This window comes from Mandrillus leucophaeus, unplaced genomic scaffold (genome assembly GCF_000951045.1).
Source record: "Mandrillus leucophaeus isolate KB7577 unplaced genomic scaffold, Mleu.le_1.0 Scaffold330, whole genome shotgun sequence".
In the NCBI taxonomy this organism is placed as follows: Eukaryota; Metazoa; Chordata; class Mammalia; order Primates; family Cercopithecidae; genus Mandrillus; species Mandrillus leucophaeus.
In genome coordinates this window covers 693091-720983 of record NW_012103477.1, presented here as the reverse complement: position 1 = coordinate 720983, position 27893 = coordinate 693091, and the positions used below count along the sequence as shown (strand labels likewise).

The 27893-nt window shown below is 57.2% G+C and overlaps 1 protein-coding gene across 1 annotated transcript in view; it reads right to left on the bottom strand.

The window, feature by feature from the left end:
• The window catches only part of TP73 (tumor protein p73), a 71108-nt gene extending 43934 nt beyond the window's left edge, over nt 1–27174 (bottom strand). Inside the window, exons 1-3 of the mRNA XM_011988453.1 lie at nt 27103–27174; nt 20232–20329; nt 19517–19637 (exon numbers count right to left, since the gene is read on the bottom strand). Of these exons, the coding sequence (XP_011843843.1) occupies nt 19517–19637; nt 20232–20296 (186 nt within the window). The 5' untranslated portion in view covers nt 20297–20329; nt 27103–27174. The remainder of the gene's footprint in view (nt 1–19516; nt 19638–20231; nt 20330–27102) is intronic.
• Between the last annotated feature and the right edge of the window lie 719 nt (nt 27175–27893).

Below are 27893 nucleotides of genomic sequence, written 5' to 3'. Positions count from 1 at the left end.
CGCGGGTGCGAGGTGGGGTGCGCGGTGGGCCGCGCGGGGCCCCGGCTACATTTGCAGGCAGGATTCACAGGACCTCAGGTGCGTCGAGAGTGCCTCCAGGGCTCTGGCCTGAGCAAAGGGGAAAGTGGATTTCCAGCTAGCTGAGGTGCGGCACCGTCCCCCATCAGGGGAAGATAAAGAGTTCAGTTTGGGTCTAGCAAGTTGAGGTCCAACTAGGCTGGTGATTGTGGGGAGGCCCAATGGGGGACAGAACGAGGGAGACAGAAATAGCAGCTGGAGGGGGGTGGCAGGGGGACCGGAGGCAGGCGTGCACTAGGCACAGCTGGCAGGTGCGCGGGGTGGCTCCTCTGATCCCTGGATCTCCAGCTAGGACAACTGGTCCCTCCCCTGGCCCCAGATGGCCCGAGCCCCACCACTGCTTGGGGTCTTCCAGGACACAAGTCCTGGAGAGGATGCTGGGGGCTCCCTGGGCCATGCTCAGCTCTCTCTTGGGAGGACGCCGGGGGCTGCTGAGGCTGCACTCAGCGATCCCATGAGCCGTTCCCAGTTGGGCCCTGCCCTCTCCAACTGTGGGAACTCAGCAGCCTCTTGGTTGCCAAGCCCCAGTCCCTTTTCTGTTCTCCCAGCCGGCCCCTCATGCCTGGTCTCTCCTGGCCTTCCAGGCTGCCCCTCCGCATCTCCCCCTCCACTCGGTGTCTCGGATGTCGGAGTGCCCAGTGCTCGGCTCCAGCCGCTGTCTCTCCCTGCCTCCGTGCAGATCCCCCAGAGCCCTGACTGTAAGCACCCATGCCGGGGACTCCCTGGAGGTCGTCTCCACAGCCTGCCTGCCCACAACAGCAACTGAGTGTACACGTGGCCGCTCCTGCAAGTGTGGCCCCAACTCCTTACCCACCTCCCATCTGGACCCTGCCAGCCTTTCCTGCCTTCGGGAGCAGCAGAGCCCCCTGCAAGGCTGCAAACAGAACCTCAGCATCTTTCTGGAATCCTCCCCTGTTCTTCCTCTAAGGTCACCTTCAAACACGACCCTACACCTGACCACCACCCACCACCTCCTCTGACGCACACAGGTCTGAGCCACCAGGTGGTCACACTTCTCAGGCCCCAGGACCACTGGATACCCCTCCCTCATGGGGCCTTGGGAACTGCTCGCTCGTCGTCCTCCTCCCTGCATGCAGCTCTTTCTCAGCTGTGCAATGGCTGCCGGGCGTCTCCAGTACAGCCAAGGCCACGGCCACGGCCATGGACACAGTCAATGGCCGACTATGGCATTTTCACCCCTGCCCTGCTGCAGTTCTGCCCATCTCAGGGCAGAAAACTTGGGGTCTCCCCACCCCTCCCCTCATATCCAGCCCACCAGCAAATCTTGCCCAGAATCCCACAGCGTTGCACCCCCTGGCCAGGGGGCTGCCCCCTCCTCTGGATGGCCCCAGCTTGTGAGCGGCTCCTGGCCTCGGCCCTGCCCCCCTGTGGTCTATCCCCAGCACTGCAGCCGGGGGCCCTCCCAGAATGTCTGCCAGCTGCATCCCTCGACTCCATAGCCCCACGTACACAGTAGGCGCCTAGTAACTGCAGCTTGCCGCACTGATTGGCGTCCCCCGGCCCCAGGGCCCTGTCCTGGAGGCCTGTCCTGCCCAGAGGCTTCACTTTCTGCAGGAACAGAGCGGGCACCGGCTCCATGGGGCACACAGGGGGTCCAAAGCTCTGGACCTGTCCATGCTGCTCCTTGGCACAGGGGTGGCCACGTTCCCGCAACGGATGGATGCCCGCCATGTGGAGGGGCAGGGTGAGAACAGGCTAAGCCCAAGGGTGGACAGCCCAGGCGCTGCAGCGAGGCAGGCTGGAGCCCCTCCATACAGAGGGTGCTGGAGAGCCAGGGGTGTCTCCCATCACCCCGGCTAACCTCCTGAGACCCTAGAGCAGAAGAACAGCGGCCCCAGGTGGAAGTAGGGGGCAAGGGGCCATGAGCTGGAAATCTGGGAAGACTCCCAGGTGTGGGTGGACAGCACCCAGCTCCAATGTCTCCAGCGCTCAGCCTCCTCTAGAGGGGCCCCACGTGCCCAGCTGTTGGCTCCTTCCTTGCTAAAGGCAGGAGAAGTGGGCAACGTCTCTGTGTCCACCTCAGGGTTGGGCATTGATCAACCCCAGTGTGTGGGAGCCGCAGACTCAGAACGTGGCCTTGTTTGGCCAGAGGCACCATGGGGTTATCCAGTCCCCCATGCAGAAGGACGGTGTGGAAAGCAAATGAAGAGCATGGCTGGGATTGCGGGAGGAGGGGCTGAGGCTGCATGGCTGGGATTGCAGGAGGAGGGGGCTGAGGCTGCATGACTGCGATTGCAGGAGGAGGGGCTGAGGTTGCATGGCTGGGATTGTGGGAGGAGGGGCCTGAGGCTGCATGGCTGGGATTGTGGGAGGAGGGGCCTGAGGCTGCATGGCTGGGATTGTGGGAGGAGGGGCTGAGGCTGCATGGCTGGGATTGCGGGAGGAGGGGGCTGAGGCTGCATGACTGCAATTGCAGGAGGAGGGGCTGAGGCTGCATGGCTGGGATTGTGGGAGGAGGGGTTGAGGCTGCATTGCTGGGATTGCAGGAGGAGGGGGCTGAGGCTGCATGGCTGGGATTGTGGGAGGAGGGGCTGAGGTTGCATGGCTGGGATTGTGGGAGGAGGGGCTGAGGCTGCATTGCTGGGATTGCAGGAGGAGGGGGCTGAGGCTGCATGGCTGGGATTGCAGGAGGAGGGGGCTGAGGCTGCATGGCTGGGATTGCAGGAGGAGGGGGCTGAGGCTGCATGGCTGGGATTGCGGGAGGAGGGGCTGAAGCTGCAGCTCTCCAGGCCAGGCCTCCCTGCACCCCCATCTGCAGCAAGTAACCAGTGGCTCCCATTGGTCCCCACAGCCGAGCGGCTACGGTCAAGTCTGTCCCAGTCACAGAGGAGACTGAGGCTCAGAGAGAAGTGTCACTGTCCAAAGCCTCAGCTTGCAGGTGCCAGGGAGACAGACTCTGAGCCCACACCTGGAATCCTGTGCCAGGTTGGGGGCAATTGGTGGGCCCAGTTGAGGGCTCAGACAGTGTCCTGCAACCCAGACGCCTCTTCCCAGGGCCAGGCTGGCCCAGCGGGCTCCAGAGCAGCTGCTGTACTTCGATAGGAATGACCAGGGCCGCGCAAAACCACCAATCCAATACAACTCTATCCGCTCACTTTGGGTTTAAAACCCTTTGGGCAGAATACCATTTTCTCTCTCAAAACATGTTCCTGCAGTACGATGAGGTCATGAATACTCTCTCTGGCACAGAAACAGGGAAACTGAGTCACCACCCAGCCCATTAGGATGGCCCCGCCTAGCCCGCCTCCCCCGAGAAGGAAGAGGTGTTGGAGACACGGCTGGCTCTGGGTACTGCCTCCACCTGCTCCTGGCACTCAGCCTCACACACAAAGGTGCCCAGTGGACACTTGCTGATGGGACAGATCAACAAATGAACAAACGAACCACAGTAATCCTCGGTCTAAAAAGAAACACAGTGATGGCACAGCTGGCCACTGCTGACGCCCAGGGCACCGGGCAGCAGCAGCCGAGTGGACACCAGCAGTTCCTGCAGGCAGAGCAGATCTGCAGGCCAGGGCAGCAGGGCTCCACCTCCCCACCCCTCCTGGGAATGGAGTCTGCGTGGCCGCACACTCAACCTTGGTGGAGTCCCCCAGAGAGCGAGTCACGTGGTGACATCTGCTCCGTTCAAGGGAAAAGATTGTACCAGAGTCCTCCCAGGTCCCCAGGCTTCTCGGCTGGCCAGGCAGTGACACTGGCCTCTCCACCCGAGGCTTCTGGCTCCACCTTGGGTTCCAGGCGGTCCAGCAGCCAGGAGACAGCCCCTCCCAGCTCACACACCTCCTGAATCAAGAGTCTGGAGGTACAAGTCTGCCCCCCCAGGAGCCCCAGGCCTCTGTGTGTTTCTAATAGCAATGTGTTGGTGGATACACGTATCAGTGAACAAGTGGGTGACAGCCAGACAAGGGAGAGAGGGACACCCCATGCCCGATGTAGCCGCTGCCGGCTCTGGGCTGCAGTCCCAGCACTGGGTTTCAGATAAAAAGATCACACAGGCAGGTGGAGAGGCCATGGTGCCACCAGACTCGCGTGCATGGAGCCAGCATCCGGGCATGCTGTGGAGCTGGGTCACCCATACCCTCACCCACCCTCTGGGCCACACACACACTGCCTCTCTTCTCAAAGCCTTGCCTGGGAACACACAGCCACAGGCACGAACATACATGTACCCATCACAACACACACACAGAAACACATGAGCACCTACCCACCTAAATCACACAATCACCCCTGCAGTACCAATCCGCACACACGAACACACACCACAACACATATGCAAACATGTGTACGCGCACACACACACCCCCCAGCCTGTACACACACCCATAACACACACACATCTGCACATATCCTCACCTGCGGATTGCATGCACATCCACACTGAGACACACACATGCACGCACACCAATACGCACCTGCCACGTGCACACTGATGTGCACACTGGTGTGCACACTCACACACATCGCTGTCACACACACCCTGATCACACTGCCTGGAGCCCACAGCTCCAAAGGCCTCCGTCCCTAGATCTTTGTGCCTCTGCATCCCGGTGCCAGCAGAGCTTGGGGGCACTTGGACTCTGCCTGCCTGCCCGCTGTCCCCCGCCCATGGCTGAGTTTCCCATGTGGCAGAGGTCCCCACGGCCCCAGCTGTCTGCTTCCCTGGGAGGAGGAGCGGCCCTGCATGGAGCAGCTGTACCCAGCCTTCCACCTTCTCAATTAGCAGCTGGTGCCTGCCTGGCACCAGGGACCTGGCAAGTCTAGAAGTGAGGCCAGGTCCCCAGGGCTCAGGCTGCAGGGGCCAACCACAAGCCGCAGGCCCTTCCCTCCCCTCTGCCAGGCCAGCTGCCCACTGCACGGGGGACGGCGCGTGAGAGGCCTCGAGCCCAGTTTGCCACAGGTCCTGGCCCTGGAGCTCAGACCCAGGCGGAGAAGAGCCCGTGAGGCTGACAAGAAGCCCCGTCTGCCACTGCTGTCAACTGAGCACATTCCCAGGTGAGGGCGGGGTCAGCCTCACACCCAAGCCCAGGAGAAAGGTGACTTCCAGGGCGCACTGAGCTCCTGGCGGCCGCGGCAGAGCAGCGCACCTCAGAAGCTCTGAGCCTGGACCAAAGCCAAGGAGCATCAGAGACCCCCAAGCACAAGGCAGAAGCAACAGCAGCCCCATCGGCACAGACCCGGCCTCCTCTCCCTGGCTGCGGGTCCCTGCCCAGCAGGTGGGCACAGGCTGTTGGAGCCCGAATCTGCCCTGCCTCCATGCCCGGGACCTGCCTCTAGCCCCTCAACGCCTCCCTTCCTACCACTGCTCACCCCAACTGGCAGCAGACGCTGGGCCAGGAAGTCAGGCAGAAGGATGCCCCTCTGAACCCTCCACCGCAGTAAAATCCCCTGCAAAGTCCCCGAAGAGGTCCTGTGAAGGGCGCGTCACACCTACCGTGGCGAGGTGCCGTGCGGGGTCACCGACGTACAGCATGGTAGGCGCCGGGGGGTCTGCACACGCCGGGGAACTGGTGTCCCGCGGGACGAGGCATGGGTCTGGGCGGCCCGAGGGGAAGGGTCAGGGTCGTGGCCGCCCGGCAGCGTGGACCGAGGGGGAGAGACTGGGCAGCTAGGGAGGCGGGAGCCGAGGATGCTCGGGAACATGCGGGCCGTTTGTTGGCATTTTCGCTTTTCCCATCTCCTCAGTTCTGTCAACTGGCTGAATCCAACAACAAAACCCGCGGCCCACCCCTTTATTCCTCGTGAGTATTCATCCAAGTCCGGGGCAGGCCTCAGCTTGCCCAGTGATGTGTTGGACCGCACCAAGGAGGCTGCGCGGGGAGGGCGAGGACGCCGGTCAGCGCCGGCTCCATAATTAAACCCACCAGGGCTCCTTCCGAGATGCTGCCTGCCTGGGGAAGGCTTGGGGGGCCCCAGGCCCTCACCCAGCAAAGCAGCCTCTGTTCCCAGGCATGAGGGCTGAGCCCTGGCCCTGGAGATCATGGTAGGCAAGGCTGGGCCACCCCAAGGGGGAGAGATGGTGTTGCCTCCCTTGGCGACCCAGGTGGGGCGCATCTTCCCCCTGCCTGGGGAACTCGGTGGTCTGCCGGGACCAGTCCAAGGCCTGCATGGAGAGGAGGGGCTCTCAGGAGGCTGCAACCCTAGACTCCCGAGGGAGACAGGTGACGGGAGTGAGCAGCCCTTGTGGGGCCTGCCTTCCACCGCCTGCCCAAAGCAGGGGTGAGTCTAAGAGCCCAGAGCCGTGTGTTTGGAGCCCACCCTGGCACTGGTCAAGCCCCTAGGAAACAGGGACAAGTCACTGCTGCCAAAGAAAAGCCCGGTTGTGGGGCCCACTGCAGGCGTGGATGGCCTTGGCACAGCCAGTGAGGTGCAGTGGCTCTGCAGTGGTGCCCCACACCCGACTAGTGGGGCCTTTAAGGTGACTGCCACTCCCTGTCAGGCTGTCTGAATTTCCATTGTATTTCAGCTGTCTTTGGTACAAAGTTGCCCCTGGCAGAGGGGCCCGAGTCCCCCTGGAAGTAAGCAGGGCATCCATGCCCAGACAAACCCGGGGACTGGGGCCTGTGGACCCGCACTTCCAGTCCCCAGGGCGCCGTGGCTCCCACGAGGGCTGAGAAATCCATGCGGAGACCCTTTCCTTCCAACCTTTTCCTGCCAAATTCCCAAACCACCTGCCTCCTTTCTCTTGTCTCCATCTCCCCAGCTTCCTTCCTCCCTGTCGTCCCCACCGAGAGCCGCAGGGGCCTCCATCGCTCCCCACCCCCACCTCTAGGAGACCGGAGAGAGCTGGAGGAGGGCAGGGGAGGCTTGGACTGCAGCTGCCTGAGGAGCCCCGAGGACCTGCCCTGCCCCACCAGCAGGCCGGGCTGAGGATGAAAGGACGATTCCGGGTACTGTGCCCCAAGGGGCTGGGGCCTGGAGAGCCCAGCAGCGGGTGAGTCCTGGACACCCACCTCTTCCTGTGGCCGAGGATCTCAGCCCCCAACAGGCAAGGCGGCGGCACTCAGGAGGAGAGAACTGAGAAAAAGACAGTTTTGTTTGGTAGACCAGGTTCAGGAAGGGCGTCTCTGGGAAGGCCCCTGCAGGGGATCGGCTGGGGCCCAGACTGGAGGTTCTGGGGAAAGCAGCAGCCTCCTTGCAGGAGAGCCCAGGGCGAGCCCCTGGAGACTCCTGCTGGGATGGGAGATGCCCTGGGGGTGGGGGTATCTTCTGCTTCTGAGCCTGGGACCCTTCTTGGGTTCGGGGTGGGCTCCCCAGGCATGGAGAGACACTCAGAGCCGGGCGGAGGCGGGGCCTGGGTTCCGCTCCCCACCCCCACGGGGCACATTCCCAGCCTCTGCAGGCAGTGCCCTCACCTGCCAAAGGGAACGATGGATTGAAAAGGAGACTCAGGCCAGTCCCGTGTGCAGGACCAGACGGATGGCTTTATAAATAGGCAAACGGAGAGCGCCAAGGGGAAGGACGTGAGGAGGGAAGACGGCCTGGCTGCCTTCAGCAGGAGCCCCACCCATGCCCAGGGCACCGTGCCTGAGACCCCACATCTCTCCACCCTCACCGTCTGGGCTGCAGGGGTCACAGCGTGGCTGAGCTACGTGTTTCCAACTCGAAAGCACCCAAAACCACTGGCCTCTGCCCCCGAGGAGCACCCAGCTTTCTGCAAATGTTCCCAAGGCCCAGCCTTGCAGAGGACAGGGACAGGGGACCTGGGGCCACCCTCCCTTGGCTTGGCCCTTAGTGCCTCCTCTAGGTTCCCTCCCAGCTGGGTCCTCCATTCCGCTTTCATTCTGCTTCTGACTCACTAGGGTTTCCGCGGGACCCTGGGCAGCAGGACAGGTCGGGAACCACGCTGCCGCAGCCCACGGTACTCTCCAGGCACCGCATCTGTGCCAGAAGGGATAGGGCGACTTTGTTTTCTGGTGCCTGCGATGTGTCAGTTCAAGGCCAAACTCGTAGAACAGGGTCCCCTGGGCAGCTGGCTTCATCCCACCCACGGAAGAGGCCGCAGAAGCTGCCAGGCTCTGAGACCCCGGTGTGGGTGGAGCTCACTTCTTCGCAGCCCCAAAGTGCTTTGTCACGAAAGCTCACCGAAGGAAAGGCCGCGTGGGGGCTCTCTGTGAGGGGGTAATGGGTGGGCTGGGGTCTCAGAGCTGACCATGGCGAGCTGAGCCCCCTCCCTACTCCCACGCCTGACCCCACCCTTCCTCCGGCTACAGATCCCCCTTGGAAGGGAGGGGTGTCCTTCTCCCTCTGTCCGCCTGCCCCTTCCTGGGGGCCACACGCGCACAGGGCCCGCGCCCTTCCTTCTCCTGGGCATGGGGGGAATGCCTCTCCCTAAAGTCACCAAGGCCTATCTGGGGTGACCTCTGGGGTCTCAAGCCCCCAAGTGTCCGAAGGGTCTGACCCCAGGCGTCTGTCCTACCGCTGGTTCCCGGGGCCCCCGGGGTACATCGGCCCGCCTTCTGCCCCACCAGCTGTAGACCCTGCTCTGTGGCCCACCTGCCCACAACAGCTGTCACCAGGGAAAGGCGCCAGGAGAGGCGGGAAGGGGCGGGGGAGGGGCCAGGCCTGGAGGAGGCTCTAGGGAGGAGAGGGGAGGGGAGGGGAGCAGAGTGAAGGGGAGGGGAGGGAGGAGACACCTGCCTCCCTCCTCTTTTCTCCCCTCCTGTGTCCTCCCTCCTTGCGAAGCATCCTGAGAGCCAGCAGGGGCCACAGGTCTCTCATTGCCCTGCGCTGGTTTTGTCTGAGGGGACGCTGGCGCTCAGAGGGGCAGGGATTCGCCCCCAAGCCCAGGCCCAGCACTGCAGAGACTCCTCGGGTGGGTCCGGGTGAGGATTAGGACCCTCGTCCCCACAGTCACGCCCACACTGCCTCCTCCCACCCTGTGAGCACACGAGAGAGCTTTATCCTCTGCAGCTCTTCCCAGACGGTGTGGGGGTGGCCAGGGGAGGCCCCACCCACGTGGCATCCAGAACCCCATCAAGCCTTCCTCACTCAGGGAACCAGCCGGGGCACTGAGAGGGCAGGGGCTGGGCCAGTTTTAGCTGTGGCTCCTCGGCCCACCCTCCCCAGCCCACGGGGAGGCCAGGGCCACCGGCTTCCCCTGCTCTCCTCTTGCAGAAGGGGAACTTGTTTTAGAGTGAGGTCCCTGTGAGCCACGTAGGGTCTTCAGGGACAGCCAGAGCCTAAGGCACGGGGCAGCTCAGGCAGGAACCGTGCCGGGCAAGGGCAGCAGGCCCTGGTCCCAGATCCTATCCTAGGCTCTCGTGGCTCTGCTGTTCTGGTCTCCGAGGGAGTAGCTTTCTTAAACACAGGGCCTCCCCTACCCTCACCCTCACACCTAGCGTTTGTCACATGCTCCCGATGGGCCCGGCACCACTGGACATCCTCAAACCTCAGTGGGTGACTTGGAGCCTCTCAGTAGCGCCATTTGTAGACAGGAAACTGAGGCCCAGAGGACTACATAATTCTTTAAGGGTTGCCCAGCTCAGAAGGGAAGGGGTGGGTCCTGAGCTCAGCGAATCTGGCCTCGGAGCCCCCAGTCACACCCACCTCAGTCTGCTGGACTTTCTGGGCCGTCCCAGTCAGATGGCCACAGTGACCACGGGGTCTGCTTCCTGCTGTGGCCACACACAGCTCACAGTCTCCCCAGTAAGTCTGTGGCCTGGGACTCCTCTAAGGCCCACTGAGGGTTCGACTGCTCTTGTCCACGCCCCACTCTCCTGAACTGCCTAAACTCAGCCTCCTCTGCAGGGGCCAGTGTGGCAGGAGGGTTGTCCGAGGCCCACAGGGTTGGGCAGAGCCAGCATCCAGCACCTGGCACCCCAGAGGCTATGCCACCTCCCGAAGGACTCTCTGCTCTGGGCTCCTACTGAGAGAAGAGAGATAGACCCTCTCATATTGTTTTACACTCAGTAAAAAAAAAGAAAAGCGAAACTAAAATCAGGTAGCCCGGCGCCTAGGACAGACCCGAAACCAAAGAACCGGACCGGAAACCAGGCCTGGGCCTGCCTGACCTAAGCCTGGTAGTTAAAATTCGACCCCTGACCTAGCAACTGATATTATCTACAGATTATAGAAAGACATTGTAAAACTTCCCAGTCTGTTCTGTTTCACTCTGACCACCGGTGCATGCAGCCCCTGTCACGTACTCATTGCTTGCTCCATCGATCACAACCCTCTCACGCAGACCCCCTCAGAGTTGTGAGCTCTTAAAAGGGACAGAAATTGCTCCCTCGAGGAGCTCGGCTCTTGAGACAGGAGTCCTGCTGATGCTCCCAGTTGAATAAACCTCTTCCTTCTTTAATCCGGTGTCTCAGGAGTTTTCTCTGCGGCTTCTCCTGCTACATTTCTTGGTTCCCTGACTGGGAAGTGAGGTGATTGGCGGATGGTCGAGGCAGTTCCTTCGGCAGCTTAAGTCTGCCCTGTGGAACATCCCTGCAGGGGACTCCGACCAGCCCGAGCAACACAGATCCTAAGCGTGCTCCCAGGTAGGCATTTGCCCTGGTGGGACACCTCCCCAGAGCAGTGTGTGGCAGGCCCCCGGATCAACGCAGTGGCTGAACACCAGGAAAGAACTGGTACTTGGAATCTGGACATCTGAAATATGGTAAGGCTAGTCTTGAGAAGTTGCCCACTCCATTTGAGTGGAAGCGTGGCCTGATCGCCCATGGTGTGCCTGTACCAGCACTTTGGCTTTTGTTTTTGACTTGACTTGGATTGTTTGATGCTTTGGTTTTGGTTTTGACCTGGCTTGGATTTCTGGATATTCTGATTTTGGTTTTGATTTTGGTTTAGTATAAACTGCAAAAGTGTGCATGTGCCCTTTTTACCTGTTCTGTTTTGCAGGGTGTGTGTGGTGTGAGCGTGGTGTGAGCGTGGTGTGAGCGTGGTGTTTTGTCTTGAAGAAGCATGGGTCAGGCACAAATAAGCCCACCCTACTAGGAACTATGTTGAAAAATTTCAAAAACTGATTTAAGAGACTATGGAGTACTATGACACCAAGAAAACATAAAACTTTGTGTAAGATAGACTGGCCAGCATTAGAGGTAGGTTGGTCATTAGAAGGAAACCTGGACAGGTCCCTTGTTTCAAAGGTATGGCACAAGGTAACCTGCAAGCCAGGGCATCCAGACCAGCTCCTGTATATAGACACTTGGTTACAGCTGATTTTCGCCCCCAACACACAGTGGTTGAGAGAACAGCAGCATAAGCAGCTGCCAAAGGCAAGGAAAGACCAGCAGAGAGAGAGAAAAGAAAGAGACAGAGAGAAAAAAAGGCAAAGAGAAAAAGAAAGAGACAGACAAAGAAGGAGTCAGGAGGGAGAGAGAGAGAAAGAGAGAGGCAGAGAGAGAGAGAGGAAGAGACAGAGGCAAAAGGGAAGTCAAAGAGAGAGACGAAGTCAAAGAGGAAAAAGAAGAAAGAGATATACAAGTAGTGAAGAAAAAAAAAGTCATCTATACCAATTCTAAGTTAATTTGGACAAAACAAGGTCTTACTAATAGCAAAGGATAATTAAAATCCCAAACTTATAAGGTTTTCAACAAAAGTAAAGTTTGCTAAAAGTTAACAGTGTAACATGTATTATAGTAACTTCTATTTTTGTGGCCTTAGATAGTCTAGTCCACAGACATAAAAAAAAGTTCGCTTTGGAAAAGAATGGTTATTGTCTTCGGAAAAAAAGGCGGGGGGTGGAACTTATATAAAAAGAGTGTTATATGGTAAATTCTTGTCCTGAAATAAATTAACTGGTTGTTTAAAGAAAGAAATGTTTGTAATAAGTCAGAAAGTTAAGGCATGTCGAAAAATTGCCTGTAAAAGTCGTGAAACAAAAACAAAAGTTATAAAAAAAGTGTGTTAAAAAAGAATTTATGCAAGAAATGTTGTATAATTTAAAAGTAACTAGGCCTCCTGAATGTAAAACTTAAAAAAAAAAAACAGTTTATGTGCAAGATATATAAGAAAAGTAAAATATACCTTTGGTAAAAGAATTATAAGGAGGCATAAGAATATAAATTTTTACCTACATTGAAAGGTTAAAAATATGTATATTTTGTTTTAAAGGTTTAATCAAGTTTTAAAATGTTAATTGGTCAAAGAAAATTATGTGTGTAAACATTGGCTAAAATTAAAGAGATATCATCCAGTTTTTCTGTAAACTGGACATTAAAATAAAAGCATAGCAGATTTTTCTTAAAGCACCAACCTGCTCTTTAGCAAAAATTATAAAAGGGTAAAAAGAGTCTATAAAACCTTACCTTATGGTCAGACATTAAAAATTAGATAAATATGTCTAAAAGGTTTTATTAAAATTAAGTTTAACATTAATAACACACTAATATAAAGATAAAATTTAACTTATCTGGTATAAAAATCAAACAAAAAGCATTATTAAATATAAAATAGTGTTTAGCTTTCTTTGGTCTAAAAATTAATAAAAATAGGTGCTAAAGGAGATTTCTCAGTAAAAAGGCACTAAGGACTATAAAGTCCACTGCCAAGGTCCCCACATTTAAAACAAAAAGTCAATTTCTTAGAAATTATATACTTGGTTTATCTTCCACTTTCCTTTCCCTCAAAACTAAAAGTCTTTTAGCACATATACCACTCCTAGAATTTCCGGTAAACCAGCATGAGCCTGAAGATCATATTCTCATTGAAAGGTAGAAGAAAAACTCCAGCCAGCCTGGGGAAGACCCTACCTTGTGCTGCTAACCACCAAGACTGCTGTTCGTACAGCACAAAAGGATGGACTCATCACACCCGAGTCGAGAAAGCGCCACCCCCTCCAGAGTCGTGGGCCATAGTCCCGGGGGAAACTCTACCAAACTAAAGCTAAGAAAAAATCTAACTCTTTTCATCTGTTCTATTACTCTTTCTTCTTTCCTCGTTCTATTGCTGACCATCTAGTTATTAATATAACCATGTCAATTTCACCTCAAACTATTGCATTTAATGCTTGCCTTGTTATACCCTGTGAGGACTTGACATGTCAAAGACAGTTTTCCACTTCAGAAAAGTACTTCTGTCCCTCCTGACTCTCTTCAGACTGGGCATTAGTAAACTGGGACCATTTAATCCAGGGAGATTTCGATAAAGACCCCAGTGCCAACCAGGAGTCTTGCCCCCCGATGTAGAGCTTTCATGCCATAGTTGGTACAACATGCCATAGGTGCCCCAACTGTTTTTTGTAATTTCCTAAAACCATACATTCATTTTACTACAGGATCATAGAAGTTAAAGACTTAAAACAAACTTTAGCAACGAAGACAGGATACCAAGATGCAAATGCCTGGTTAAAATGGATCAAATATTCCATCTGCACGTTAAACAAAAGCAATTGTTATGCTTGTGCATATGGCAGGCCAGAGGCCCAGACTGTCCCCTTTTCACTAAGGTGGTCCTTCAGTTGACCAGGTGTAGGCTGCATGGTAGCTCTTTTCCAGGATTCTACAGCCTGGAGTAATAAGTCATGCCAAGCTCTCTCTGCTATATCCCGAAGTCCAGCACCCTGCAGGTCAGCCCCCGAAGGCCATCCAGCCTCCGTCTCCCAACGCTAAATTCACTTCATGTTTCTCACAACAGGGAGGAGACTTAGCACTCCTTGGAGACCTGAAAGGATGCAGTGAGCTTAAGAATTTTCAAGAGCTTATCAATCAGTCAGCAAGGGTCCATCCCCGAGCAGATGTGTGGTGGTATTGTGGTGGACCTTTACTCGGCACTCTGCCAAATAACTAGAGTGGCACTTGTGCTTTAGTCCATTTGGCTTTCCCTTTCACCCTGGCATTTCATCAACCAGAGGGAGAAAAAATAAGACATTGTAAAGCGAGAGAAGCCCCTTATGGGTCTTTCAACTCTCACATCTATTTAGATGCAATTGGAGCCCCGCAAGGAACACCAGATCATTTTAAAGCTTGAAATCAAATAGCTACAGATTTAAGTCAATATTTTAGTGGGTGACAGTTAATAAAAATGTAGATTTGATAAACTACATCTATTACAATCAACAGCAACAAGCTTTTCATGAGTTAAAGAAAAACTCATGTTGGCCCCAGCCCTGGGGTTACCTGACCTGACAAAACCCTTTACACCCTATGTGTCAGGAAAAAAAAAAAAAAAATGGCAGTTGGAGTTTTAACCCAGACTGTAGGGCCCTGGCCAAGGCCAGTGGCCTATCTCTCAAAACAACTAGATGGGGTTTCCAAAGGCTGGCCCCCATGTCTAAAGACCCTGGCAGCAACGGCCCTGTTAGCACAAGAAGCAGATAAGCTAACTCTTGGGCAAAACGTAAACATAAAGTGCCCCCATGCTGTGGTGACTTTAATAAATACCAAAGGACACCATTAGCTAACGAATGCTAGACTAACTAGATACCAAAGCTTGCTCTGTGAAAATCCCTGCATAACCATTGAAGTTTACAACATTCTAAACCACGCCACCTTGCTCCCGATATCAAAGAGCCCAGTTAAACATAACTATGTAGAGGTGTTGGACTCAGTTTAAACTAGTGGGCCCAACCTCCGAGACCATCCTGAAACATCAGTAGACTGGGAGCTGTACGTGGATAGAAGCAGCTTCTCCAACTCCTGCAAAGTGACTCTGAAGAAGACGACAAGCCCTGCCCCAGTCACACCCGGAAGCTGACTGTTCCACGCACGGCTGAAGCATGAGGAAACTCATTGCGGGACTCATTTTCCTTAAAATTTGGACTTGTAGAGTAAGGACTTCAACTGACCTTCCCCAGACAGAGGGCTGCTCACAGTGTATACATCAAGTCACTGAAGCAGGACAAAAAGTTGCGATGGTCCTATTATTTTATGGTCATTATAAGTGTACTGGAACTCTAAAAAGAACTTGTTTGTATAATGTTATTCTATACAAGGTATGTAGCCCAGGAAATGACCAACCCGATGTGTGTTATGCCCCATCTGAGCCTCCCATGATCACAGTTTTTAAAATAAGATTAAGAACTGAAGACTGGTGGGGCCTCATGAATGATATGATTAAAGCGTTAGCCAAAACAAAACAAAAAAAGTAGGTGCCCAAACAAGTCACCGTAAAATTTGATGCCTGTGCTGTCATTAATAATAATAAATTAAAAATAGGATGTGGTTCTCTTAATTAAAAAAGAGACTATATGGCAAAAATAAGTACATTTATCATGAATTAAGACTGTGAAAATAAATGTAGATACTGGTCTTGTGTCATTTAGGCTACTTGAATGAAAAAAAAAAGAAAAAATCCTGTCCACCTTCAGCAAGGGAAAAGTGGCCCTTCTTATACCAGTGGTCCAGGTAACACCTCAGAACTAGTAATAACCAACCCCCTTAATCCTCGCTAGAAAAAAGAGAATGTGTAACCCTAAAAACTGATGGAGCTGGACTAGGTCTTCAGGTAAACATCGTGGTTTGAGAAAACGTTTACAAACACTCTCCTGAGTCAGTATATCAAAACTTCTATGATGAATTGAATGTGCCAGTACCAGAAATTCCAGGAAAAACAAGAAATTTGTTTCTGCAATTAGCCGCGCACATAACCCAGTACTCAATGTCACTGCATGTTACGTATCAGCACAAGTGTACTATATGAATCAGTATCGATCTGCACATTATCAATATTGCACAGGAAGACAAAAGGAGCGAAAATAAGAGTGAGAACTCCCACTGATAAAAAGTGAGAGTCTCAAAGGGGGGAAATGAAGGAAGAGAGACAGACCCTCTCATATTGTTTTATACTCAGAAAAAAAAAAAAAAAAAGAAAGAAAAGCGAAACTAAAGGCAGGTAGCCCAGCGCTTAGGAACCAGACCCAAAACCAGGCCTGGGCCTGCCTGACCTAAGCCTGGTAGTTAAAATTCAACCCCTGACCTAGCAACTGATATTATCTATAGATTATAGAAAGACATTGTAAAACTTCCCGGTCTGTTCTGTTTCACTCTGACCACTGATGCTCGCAGCCCCTGTCACATACCCCCTGCTTGCTCAATAGATCATGACCCTCTCACACACACCCCCTTAGAGTTGTGAGCTCTTAAAAGGGACAGAAATTGCTCACTTGAGGAGCTCAGCTCTTGAGACAGGAGTCCTGCCGATGCTCCCGGCCAAATAAACCTCTTCCTTCTTTAACTTGGTGTCTGAGAAGTTTTGTCTGCAGCTCGTCCTGCTACACTACCCCCTGTCACCCCAACTTCACCAGCAAGGACATGGAGGCTCAGAGAATTGTGGGAGCTTGAAACCACCCACTCTGCCTGTCTCCCACAGCTGCTAAGCAGGTGGCTAAGGCATCCCTCAGACACCCTGTGTACAGTGGGAACCAATCTGCCCACTCGTGATACAGGGAGACCCACGTCCCCCAGATGCGGAAGGCACACCCCACTGCAGAGGACAGGTGTTCCGCACTCAAGCACTGTGCCTGCCCGAGCTGAGGCCCCTTTGCTGGATGAGTCCCAGACCCGCCCCCGAGTATGGGAGCGGCCAGATGCCACCAATACCCAGGGACAAGTGGCCAGAGGGAGCCGCCAGGGGCAGGTGGGGGCGGGTGCACATGCAGCCACTTCCACAAGCAGGCCCCCCACCTGAGCCACGAACTCAGGACTGTCGGAAGCCCCAGAAACATCCAGCACCAGAACCATCTGTCTGACCCTGGGCTGGGCCTGTGTGGTGTTTCTTGTTCAAGGTCACCAGCCTCGTGGTGGGGCTAGAACTGGGCCCCTGAGCTGCAGATGGCAGTTTTCTGGGGGGCACTCAGAGTCCCACATGCCTGCATCCGCACTGAGCCAAGTCCAGGTCCCTGGCCCTGGCAGCACAGCAGCTTCCCTGAGCTCCCGGGCTGAACTTTAAAACAACGCCTCCCAGTTCAGCTCCAGCCCCACTCTGGGATCCCTGGACTCGGTGGGCCAGGGGCCATTCTTAGGGCAGCTAAGCCCTGGGCTGTATGCCAGGCTGCCCGAGCCGGCCAGTTGGCACCCCTTGGAGTCACCCTGGTCTTTGCACCTGGTGCTCCCATGGGGGTCAGGGGTAGGGGACAGCATGCTCTTGGCCCAGCAGCCGCTGTCGTGAGGGGGCTGGGCGCTGGGGTCAGAATGAGGCTTTGCTCTCCCCACGCAGGCCTGGGCCAGTCTTTGTTCCAGGGCATCCCCCATCTCCGTGAGCCGAGCTGTGCACCTAGGAATTTCATACGTGGCTTTGGGAGGAGGCGTGTCACTGCCTGACAGATCCGGCCACCTTGCTGTTTGTGGAGATTCGAGGCCCACCGTCACCCCGTGGCTGGGGAGTAGCACGTTCCAGCAGGTGGGGGCTGGGACCAGATCCTGATGTGGAGCTCAGGGAACCCTCCGGGGCTGTGGGGGGACAAGCATTTCCCACCCACAGGAATGCAGAACTGCTCCTTCTGCCTCCCTGAGCCCAGGTCCTCCTCCTGACGGAGGGCGGGTCTGTGCCATCTTAGGGGCCTTCTGCCCTCTGCAGGGGGAGTGGGGGCTGAGCAACCTGGGGTCGGGAGGCTTCGGGAGGCTTCTGGATCTCAGGGGACAATCTTATGGGTCTTCCTCCCTCCCTCCCTGGGATCCAGCGGCCAGTTCCTGCCCCTCCCCAGATTGGAGGACACGGATGTCCAGAAGGGGACCTGGAGGGGGTGGGGTCAGGACCCTTGTCCCCAGAGAGCAGCTGACAGAATTGTTCCAAAGGGAGAGAGGGGAGAGGTTGTGGTCTCACTTTCTTGCACTACCCAGCCCCATCCCCAGCCCACCCTTTCCCAGCATCTGCCTCGGTTTCCTCGCCTGTAACATGGAACTAGACACGTGCGGAACACTGTCGAGCGTTTCCACTGGGACGGTCTCCTGAGCAGGGGTGGGAGGGCAGGGGCGGGCGGTCGAACCCTCAGATCCAGGCTGAGCAGGGGCGGGAGGGCAGGGGCGGGTGGTCGAACCCTCAGATCCAGGCTAAGGGGCTCCTCGGAGGAATGGACCCCCCTGGCGCTGTCGCCTTCCAGAAGCCCCCCACCCTGGGGCTGCCGCTGCCCAAGGAGGTGACTTCTCTGGCCCCACATGGCTCTGTGCCAGCCCAGCATCCGCGATGGAGACGGAACGGGCAACATGGCACCTCCGCCTCCCCTACCCCACTTCACTCTGCTCCTTCCGACTGGAGCCCCACGGCCCCCACTCCCTCCAGTGCTCAGGGTGGCCTGTGCCTCAGACAGTCATGCGCAGGGGCAAGGGAGGGGCTCCAGCTCCTGGAATGGGGACTTGAGGGAGGAGGAGGGTCAGGCTGGGTGCCCTCAGGCCCCCAGAGGACCAGCACTGCCTCCCTCCCTTGCGGGCTGAGCCTAAGTGAGGGAGGACCGACCCTGCCCCAGAGGCGCTGTTCTGGGTGCATGTGTCTCCCCGTAGTTCACATAGTTCGGGCTGTTTTTCCCCGTAGCCGCGCACAACTTCCCCACCTAGGACTCCCTGGGCGGGGCCGAGCAGCCGACGAGTCCAGCGGGGCAGGCCCAGGGTCGGAATCTTTGCCCTCTCCTTGTGTGTGGTGCCCACCTGCCATCTACCTCCTGGCAGAGTCGATGCCTTGCTACGGGCGGCCGGAGAGATAGGCAGGAGTGTGGCTCCCACCAGCTCCCACAGCCTGGCCTTTTCCCCCAGAGAAGCAGCCAATGGGGCAGGGCTTGAGACTCCCAGGAATGGGGGAGCCTGCCAAGATGGGGTGCCGGAGGCCTCACTGACCCTGTCTGCCCCCTATCCAGTCCTCTTTGACTGGAAACAGCACCTCCATCTTCCTTTGGGGGTTCCTGTGTGGGGAGGCTTGCCCCACTCCATTCTATCCCCACCCTGTTCCAGGGATGGTGGAGCCCAGGCCAATCAGAGGCACAGAGCTGGCTCAGAGATGGGCCCCTGACCACATTCAGATCAACGAGAGGCAGGACTGCTAGACTATGGGAAAAGAGGGATCTCCTCTCCACAGGGATAGGGCATGCTGGAGCAGCCTGGTCCTCTTCACCATGAGTGTAGAGGCTGCCTAAAAACAAAGCCACTGCAGGGGAAAGCAGGCCAAGAGACTGCGCGAGGCAGCTGTGAAGCACCTGGACCCAATCGTGCCCGAAGTCCTTTTTATACCTGGATCCAGCTGTAGAAGCCCTTCTTACACCTGGGCCCAACCATGTCCAAAGCCCTTCCTACACCTGGATCTAGCCATGCCTGAAGCCCTTCCTACACCTGGATCCAGCCATGCCTGAATCCATTCCTATCTCTGGATTGACAGTTACATGAGCGGATACATTTTCTCCTTTGCAATTTGAAGTGTACTGAGTAACGCACAGGGGAAGCTGTACAACCAAGAGGCTATCTCCTGGTTCTGCCAGGCTCCCAAGACAGGACAGGCCACATTTTCTGCCCCCACTCCAGTCCTCTACAGAGGGCAGTCCCCCACTCACCATGACAGATGTGGTCATGCCCTCTAGGTGGAAGACGTCCATGCTGGAATCCGTGCCGCCCACCACCTCATTATTCCCCCGGCTTGACTGGGGAAGGTCGAAGTAGGTGCTGTCTGGTTCCCTGGGGCAGGGAGAGGAAAACAGAAGCTGTCAGTCCCCAGTCTGGGCGTCACCCCCATACCTCCCAGGCCCAGAGCTCAAGGATAGCCCGAGACTCCTGGTGAGGCCTATGTCTCCTGCCCTTCCCACTCCCTCTCATGCCATCTCTGTCCTCCACCTGCTCCTCCAGGGCTGCTGTGAGTGCCAGAGAGGCAGAGCCAGTCATGGCCTCTGTTATTCTGGGCCTCTGCTGGCCATGGGTCCTTTCCAAACCTGGGAAAAGAGTCTGAATTTTGGTCCTGTGTCCCCAGGGAAGGCCTAGGGCAGTGGTCTCCCTTCCCTGCCCCTCTGACCCAGCCCTGTCCCCAAGTTGATGAGGGTGGCCAAGGTTAGCTGAAGACCAGTGTGGAGCTACCTCTTCTGCTCTGGTCCAGTCAGCCCAGCGAGGGTGTTCAAGGCTAGCCCAGAATCCCAGAGAAGGTTGCCAAGGTTAGCCCAGAGTCCTCCCGGGGCCACCCCTCCTGCTCTGGCCCAGTTAGCCCAGCGAGGGTGGCTGAGGCTAGCCCAGAGTGCCTCCCAGGGGAGCCCCCAGGTCTGGCCAGCCGAGCGCACTCACAGAGAGCTCCAGAGGTGCTCAAACGTGGTGCCCCCATCGGGGGAGGTGGTGGTGGACTGGGCCATCTTCCTCACACCGGCCTCCGAGGGCAGCTCGCTCTGCAGGAAGGAAAGAGTGACACCTGAGCGCCCTGGAATTTCTGCTCCGTCCTCCTGTGACAGCCTCGGCGGGGACGAAGGTGGGGTGGGCAGCAGGCAGGTGGGCCTGCCTGGGACATCCCTCGAGCACTGGCAGGTGCCCCCGCCTCACCCTCCCTGTGCCCTCTCCACTGTCATTTTGTCCACCCCGCTCCCTGCGGCTGGAAACTGAGGGCCAGGTGGGCAGCTCTGCCTTGGAGGTGGCGGGCCTGGATCAGACCTATCCGCGGGGGCGCCCTGGGCAGGCAGGTGCTTCTCAGAGCCGCCGCCTCGGAAGAGGGGGTGACAGCAGCACCCGCTCCTGGGGCTGCCTTGAGGGCCTTCGGGAGAGCAGACTCTTTGAGATGCTTAGGCTGGGACAAGCGTGTGAGGCCTGTGGTCTGTTATGATCCACTGTGTCTAGGTTTGGCCTGGAGGATGCAGCCAGGTTTGGGGTCTCCCTGATGCCTGGGACCTGGAGGTGGTTCAGGTTCCTATCACCCCATCTGGGGAACAGCATGTGCGAGGGATGCCCTGGAGGCTGCAGCCGAGCCCCAGGCCAGAGCTTTGCTGTGCCAACTGCTGGGGGACACAGACGTCCCCTCACCTTCTGAGCCAGGGCTCCTCCCTGCACCCCAGCCCCACAGGGAAGGCTGGCCAGGCTGGGAACAAGAGGCTGCCCTGTCCTGGAGCCAGCCATTGCCTGGGTGGTCACGCCTTGAGAAGGAGACACCCAGGGAATGGGGAGCCCTGACCCGGCGCCCATCCGCTGGTCTTCATCTCTACCATTGCTCCCTGAGAGCCCCTGTGTCCAGCTCCCAGTGGCCCTGGACACCCATGAGGAGGTAGCAGTGTCCAGGTGGGGCACAGCTGGGGTCCCTTTTCTATGCTGAGGGGGAGGGGACAGGGAAACCCTAGCCCGCCCTGCCCACAGCCCCCAGCCCTGACTGAGGTGACCTCTCCCCTGGGCCAGCCTCCTAGGTTCTCGGTGAGGTGCCATGGGACAGGCTTGGCCACTGCCCTGCAGTGCTCAGGCAGGCAGGCCTGGACCTGCCCACGGCCAGCGGGGGTGCAGGCCATGGCCTGGAACCTGTCGCTTTTGTCCTTCCCCAGGCAGGCGGGAGCTGATAGAAGCCCGTGGCACGCTCCTGGGCCACCACATGCCAGGCCCTGGAGAAATGGCACGGGCCAGGCTGGGGTGTAGCCAGTGAGCCATGATGGCCTGGGACAAGCAGCTTAGAGGGTGCTGGCCCACGCCACCTCCCCCCAGGTGAGCGTGACCACTCCACCCACTTTTCAGGAGCCCCAAGGCTCAGAGGGGTTAAGTGACTTGCCTGAGGTCACACAGTTGGTGGTGAATGTCCCAGGGGCTCTTTCTCAGAATTGGAAGTTAATTTGGTTGCCCTGCCCCACCCCCCTTCACCATCACGTGGCCAGGCAGGTGTGCCCTTGCAGGCCTCCGATCCTGGGCTGGGCTGGGCTGTCTAACACCCCAGTGGAGCTGAGGGTGTGCATGGGGACTGCACCATCCTGTTCATTTAAAATGGGAGGACGTGACAGGAAGCAGAACCGTAGGCCCAGCTGAGGCTGGCACAGGGCCCCGGGGGAGGGCAGAACCTGCCCGTGCCCCATGGTGGGTCCGTTTGGGCTGAGCAGTATGAGTGGGGTAGCCTCTTGGTGCAGGTGTGTGGGCTAAGGCTGGGTGGAAACGAGTGAGGGGCCCCAGGCATGCGTCCCGAAGGACAGCAGCACTGCAGGGGCCGGACTGGGAGGAAAGAAATTCCCTCAGATCCAAGAGGACAAGCCTGGGAAGGTTTTGCCGCCAGAGGCCACTGGGTCGCATCCCCTTCATTTTGCAGATGGGCCACCTGAGCCCAGAGACGGAAATGGACTTGCCATGCACAGTAGGTGGGTGACAAAATCCCAGCTCCCTTCACAGCAGCACCATTCCCGGTAGCTGAACAGTGCACGTAGCCCAGATGCCCATCAGCAGAGGGCCGGCCACGTGAGACATGGTGCCAGCAAACAATGGAACATTGAAAAGCAACAAAGCTCTGACATGCTACAGTGTGGGTGAGACCTGAAAACCTCATGCTCAGGACACATGACCTCATCTGTCAGCCTGTGAGCTGTCCCCTCCCAAAGGCTAAAGTGGGACAAAGACAGAGAGAGACAGAGACAGAGGGACAGAGAGACAGAGAGAAGCAAGGACAAAGAGAGACAGGAACTGGTCAGTGAAACATTATTCATGATCTTATGCCTGGGACATGGGCATTGGCTGCATTTTCAAGTCAGCATCATTTGAATTCCCACTGAAGCCACACCCTCTCTTCCCACTGAACCCTGAATGAGGAACAGTGACCCTTCTTGTTGGCACGTCCCTGCCTGCTGGAGACCCAGCTTCCACACCCCCGACCAGCATCCACTGTGCACTGCAGGACACCAGCTTGGCCTCTTGTCCCTGCCTGGGCACGGGACAGAGGCCAGCGAGCATGGTCATGGGTCCCCGGCCCCACCCACCCAGCCCTCCGGGCCCACAGGACAGGCCACCACCGGGAGCGTGTGGGGTGGGAAAGGGGCTTTCTCTGCACCACGAGTTGGGTCCCCAAACATCCCCCAGGCCTATCTGCCTGAGATGTGGGCAGTGGGCCTCCAGGTGCAGGCGTGTGGACCGGCCAGCAGCCCTGGGCAGATGCATCTTCCAGGACACCCCTCCCCACGGTGGGGCCAGGGCAGGGCCCAGGAATCTGCACTTTTAAGAAGCCCCCAGGGGAGTCATGAAGACCCTGGGACAGGACCCCCGAGGAGGACACTGTCATGAAGGCCGGCCTTGCCACTGCCCAGGGTCCTGCTGCAGCCACTGGCCTCCCCCATGGGAGTCAGGTTCCTCATCAGTCAAAACCAGGACCCGGAAACCTGCCCAGACTTAAAGCACATGGAGGAACTGGAACCAGAAGCCACCAGATGCCTGATTCCCAACTTCCTGGGAAAACACCAACGCTGGTAGCATTGGCCCCAGGGCCCCACAGGAACACTGGTCACAGGCACAGGAGCCAGGCAGGGGCTCCCCCAGTCGGCCTCACACACGTGAGCTGGTGACCGGCTCTGTGGGCATCTGGGAGTACCGGGCACAGGGAACAGGAAGCGCTGTTGCGGGTGCAGGGAGGCTGCGTCCCTCTCTGTGCTGGGGGCAGGGGGAGTGTGTGCCCTCTGCCCACAGCCGCCTTTCAGGCAAGGATCCCAGTGGCGAGAAAAATAAATCAATTCTAAAACAATGGCCTTTAAATTAAATCCGGTTTTCCTGACCATGTGCCTTTTAATTTGAAAATTCATTCACAAGGGGAACACAGTTCTGGGGCAAAATGGAAATTGCTTTTGAAACATTGCCAATCATGTTAAAAATCATGTGTATCAATGGGGAAAAGACACCAATTTCATAAGAAACTTTAGGAAGTTTTATTGACATCGTAAAATGCAAATACATTATTGGAAGTGTAAGTTTTTCTTTTCTTTTTTTTTTTTTTTGACGGAGTCTCACTCTGTCACCCAGGCTGGAGTGCAGTGGCCGGATCTCAGCTCACTGCAAGCTCCGCCTCCCGGGTTCACGCCATTCTCCTGCCTCAGCCTCCCAAGTAACTGGAACTACAGGTGCCCGTCACCACGCCCGGCTAGTTTTTTGTATTTTTTAGTAGAGACGGGGTTTCACCGTGTTAGCCAGGATGGTCTCGATCTCCTGACCTCGTGATCCGCCCGTCTCGACCTCCCAAAGTGCTGGGATTACAGGCGTGAACCACCGCGCCCGGCCGGAAGTGTAAGTTTTTCTACGAAGATTTAGTCTAGGAGGAATGGGCTGGGTGGAGTGGTTCATAACTGTAATCCCAACACTTTAGGAGGCCAAGGAGGGAGGATCACTTGAGCCCAGGGGTTTGAGACCAGCCTAGGCAACATAGGGAGACCTCAGCTCTCCAAAAACTTAAAAAAAAAAAAAAAAATGGCCAGGTGCAATGGCTCATGCCTGTAATCCTAGCACTTTGGGAGGCCGAGTCGGGCGGATCACAAGGTCAGGAGATCGAGACCACCCTGGCTAACACAGTGAAACCCCGTCCCTACTAAAAATACAAAAAATTAGCCAGGTGTGGTGGCGGGCACAGGTAGTCCCAGCTACTCGGGAGGCTGAGACAGGAGAATGGCGTGAACCTGGGAGGCGGAGCTTGCAGTGAGCCGAGATCATGCCACTGCACTCCAGCCTGGGCGACAGAGCAAGACTCCGTCAAAAAAAAAAAAAAAAAAAATTAGCTGGGCATGATGGCATGTGCTGGTGGTCCAAGCTACTCAGGGTGCTGAGGATGGACAATCACTTGAGCCCAGGGGCTCAAGGCTGCAGTGAGCCATGATTGCACCACTGCACTCCAGTCTGGGCAACAGAGCTAGACCCCAGCTCTAAAAAAAAAAAAAAAAAAAAGGGAAAGGAAGGAAGGAAATGAAATAAGTGAGTTCTCAGTTGTAACGGGGGCGTCCAGTGTGTATTCGCACAGGTCTTGTAGTGGAAGGCTTTTCCAGTTTAGAAATGTGTGGTCACAGCATTTGGGGGTGGCCACTGGGGAACTGCTGGCCGGCAACCCCCAGCCCCGGCACCATCAAGTCAGGGCACAGAACTGCAAAGGACAGTTGTGCTGGGCGTTCCTGGTCACGCTGTAGCCAGGCCATAGGCTGCGGGCACAGCCAGGAAGCAGGGCACCTTGTCCCTGCCCCAGCCCTACCCCAGTTTCCGTGAGGCCTCAGACAAGTCCCCTCCCCTTGCCAGGCTGGAAAGGTGACCAGCGTTCCAGGTCCTACAGTGACCACAGCAGTGGGAGCAGGACAAAGACCAGTCACCGAGGGCCCTCCAGCAAAGCCAGACCTCAGCCTGCTTGGATCCTCAACTCTAGGGGCCGCTGCATCAGCTGCACCCCAGGGAGAGCCCCCTGCACCGGCTGCACCCCAGGGAGAGCCCTCACACACGTGTGACTCTGAACAGGAAGAGGCTCACACCAGCACAGGTGGGCTGGTGAGCGGACTGTGTGGGCCAGAACACCAGCCTGCCCAAGCTCCCTGGGGCTGAAAAACAGGCTCTCTGCCAACTCCTTGGTTTGACTCAACCTAGGAGTTCTCACCAGGGACAACTCCACCCCAGGGACAACTCCACCCCAGGGGATGTTCCCATCTGGGGGCATTTTCAACAGGGTCAGAGGGTGCTGCGGAATCTAGTGTGTGAGACAGGGATGCTGCTCAGCAGCCTACGTTGCTTAGGGCAGCTGCCCACAGCAGAACGCACACCCAGGTGTCGGGGCCACGGTGGAGAGGGGGTGCTGTGCCATCGCTCCAAGCTGAGGCTGGCCGGGCACTTTGCAGGGCCCCAGGCTCACACAGCAACCCTGCTCCAGTCAGGGATGAGCAGGTGGAGGCTGGGAGGCCCAGTGGCTCGCCCAGAGCTACCGAGGGCTGAGGAGCTGGGACTCCAGCCAAGCCCGGGTCCTCTGATGGCCTGGCCGCACCCGAATGGTCCCCTCTGCCCTGTGGGGAGGAGTCCGCAGCCCATGAGGGTCTCTCAGGCTCTCTCATCTCACCCTGCCCAACACCTCTGGCCTTGTCTTCCATAGCTTCCCATGAAAACCACAGCCCCCTGTCCCCATGCCCTGTCCCAAGCATTCCCTCCCTGTCCCCAAGCATCCCCTCCCTATCTCCCATTCCTCTGTCCTCTCCCTGCTCCCCTGTCCCCATAGGTTCTTTCCCTGTCCCCTTTCCCTTTGTCCCCTAGCTCCCCATCCTCTGTCCCCTCCCTGTCTCCGTCCCTCTGTCCCCTCCCCATCTCCAGTCCCTCTGTCCCTCCCTGTCCCTTGTCCCCATAGGTCCCTGCCCTATCCCCATGGGTTCCCTCCCTGTCCCTGTCCCTTTGACCTCTCCTTCTCCCATCCTTCATCCCCCTCCTAGTTCCTGTTTCTGTGTCCCCTCCCTGTCCCCCATCCTCCTGTCCCCTCTGTCCCCCATCCTCTGTCCCTCCCCATCTCCTGTCCCTCTGTCCTCTCCCTATATCTTGTCCCCATGGGTCCCCTCCCCATCCCCTGTCCTCAGTCCCCACATGCCTGGCTATGTACTCTCTGTGTTCAGCCTTTGTCCACCACCTCCTCCCCACCCTGCCCATCTCACCCCTATCCCTCCAGGCCAGGCCAGGACCCGGCCTCCTCCAGGAACCCCGTCTCCGGTTGACAACCCATCCTCTCCCTTCACCACCTGACAGGAGGTGGGAGCACAGACACCTCCTGAGCCATGGGCCCACAGGTAAGGCCTAGTCAGTTCTCCCACCCCTTCCACCTCTGCCCAGGCCTAGGGCAGACACGGCTCCACGACCACCTCAGATAAGTCAGGACACTCCACCCCGACTGAGCCCACTCTGGAAGAGGCACTCCCCATGGGGACACCCACTCCTGCCTGCAGAGGAACTGGCCGCAGGGCTGCTGTTACCCGCCCACCCCTCAGTGGAGCTCTGAGCCCGAGCCATCCGCACTCAGCCTGGGCAGGAGCCGTCTGCCCCGTCTGGCCCGGCAATCCCGGACGCTGGCTCTTAAGGGGTATCACAGGAGGGGTGCAGGGTGTCCTCCTCCGTGCAGGGAAGAGGGAAAAGCCCCGAGGAGCTCCACCCGCTCCGGGCCACCCCTAAAGCAAACAGCTCAATGTGCTTCTGATTCCGGTGCTTCCCCATCCGCCAATGATTTCACCTGTTATTTCAGCAAATCAATGGATTCCAATCTGAAGTGGCGAACAAACCTGAGGCCACTGTGGGAGGAGACGGCCTCAATCCCCTTGTGCCCTTTACCCAGGGACTCAGGCAGAAGGTCCCAGGACCCAGAACCCAGAGAGCCCCCGCCTGGGCAGAGGGGTCGGGCGGTCAGCGCTGGCCCTGTGTGAGACAGCGGCTCCCATTCGGCCCCGCCGAATTCCTGCAGGGCATCATCAGAGTCCAGTCTCCTGGGGTCCTCTGTGCAGAGGGGCCTCACTCTCCCTTCCCACTACCCCGAGAAGAGGGGCCACTCTCACGTGGTGGGCTGGGGCCAAGGACAGGGGTCCCCCGGAGTGAGGGCCAGGAGGGCCTCCCTCTCACGGGTGAGGTCCTCTACCAGCATTGCCTGCCCCTCCCAACAGAGGCCAAGGACCATGTGGCCTCCCTCTGTCGGGAGCGGGTGGGATGGGGCCAGACCCTTCCGCCAGGGTTGCCAGGACGGCTTCGTCAGCAGGTCAGGGGCAGGGATGAAGACCTGTCCGCAGGGCCTGGTGAGGAGGGTGCGGCTGAGAGCCCCCCTCACTGCTACAGATGGCACGTCTGCTGCCCCACTCCCCTAGTCTGGGGGAGCTGAGCATGGGGATGAAAGACAAACACAGCCTCCCACGGTGGGGCAGGGCAGCGTGCACCGTGTGAAACACGCAGACAACTGGGAGTGCCTGAGCAAGCTGCCCTCTCCCTCCTGGGCCGTGGCCCACGGGAAGCGGGAGGAGAGGCGAGGCAGATGCC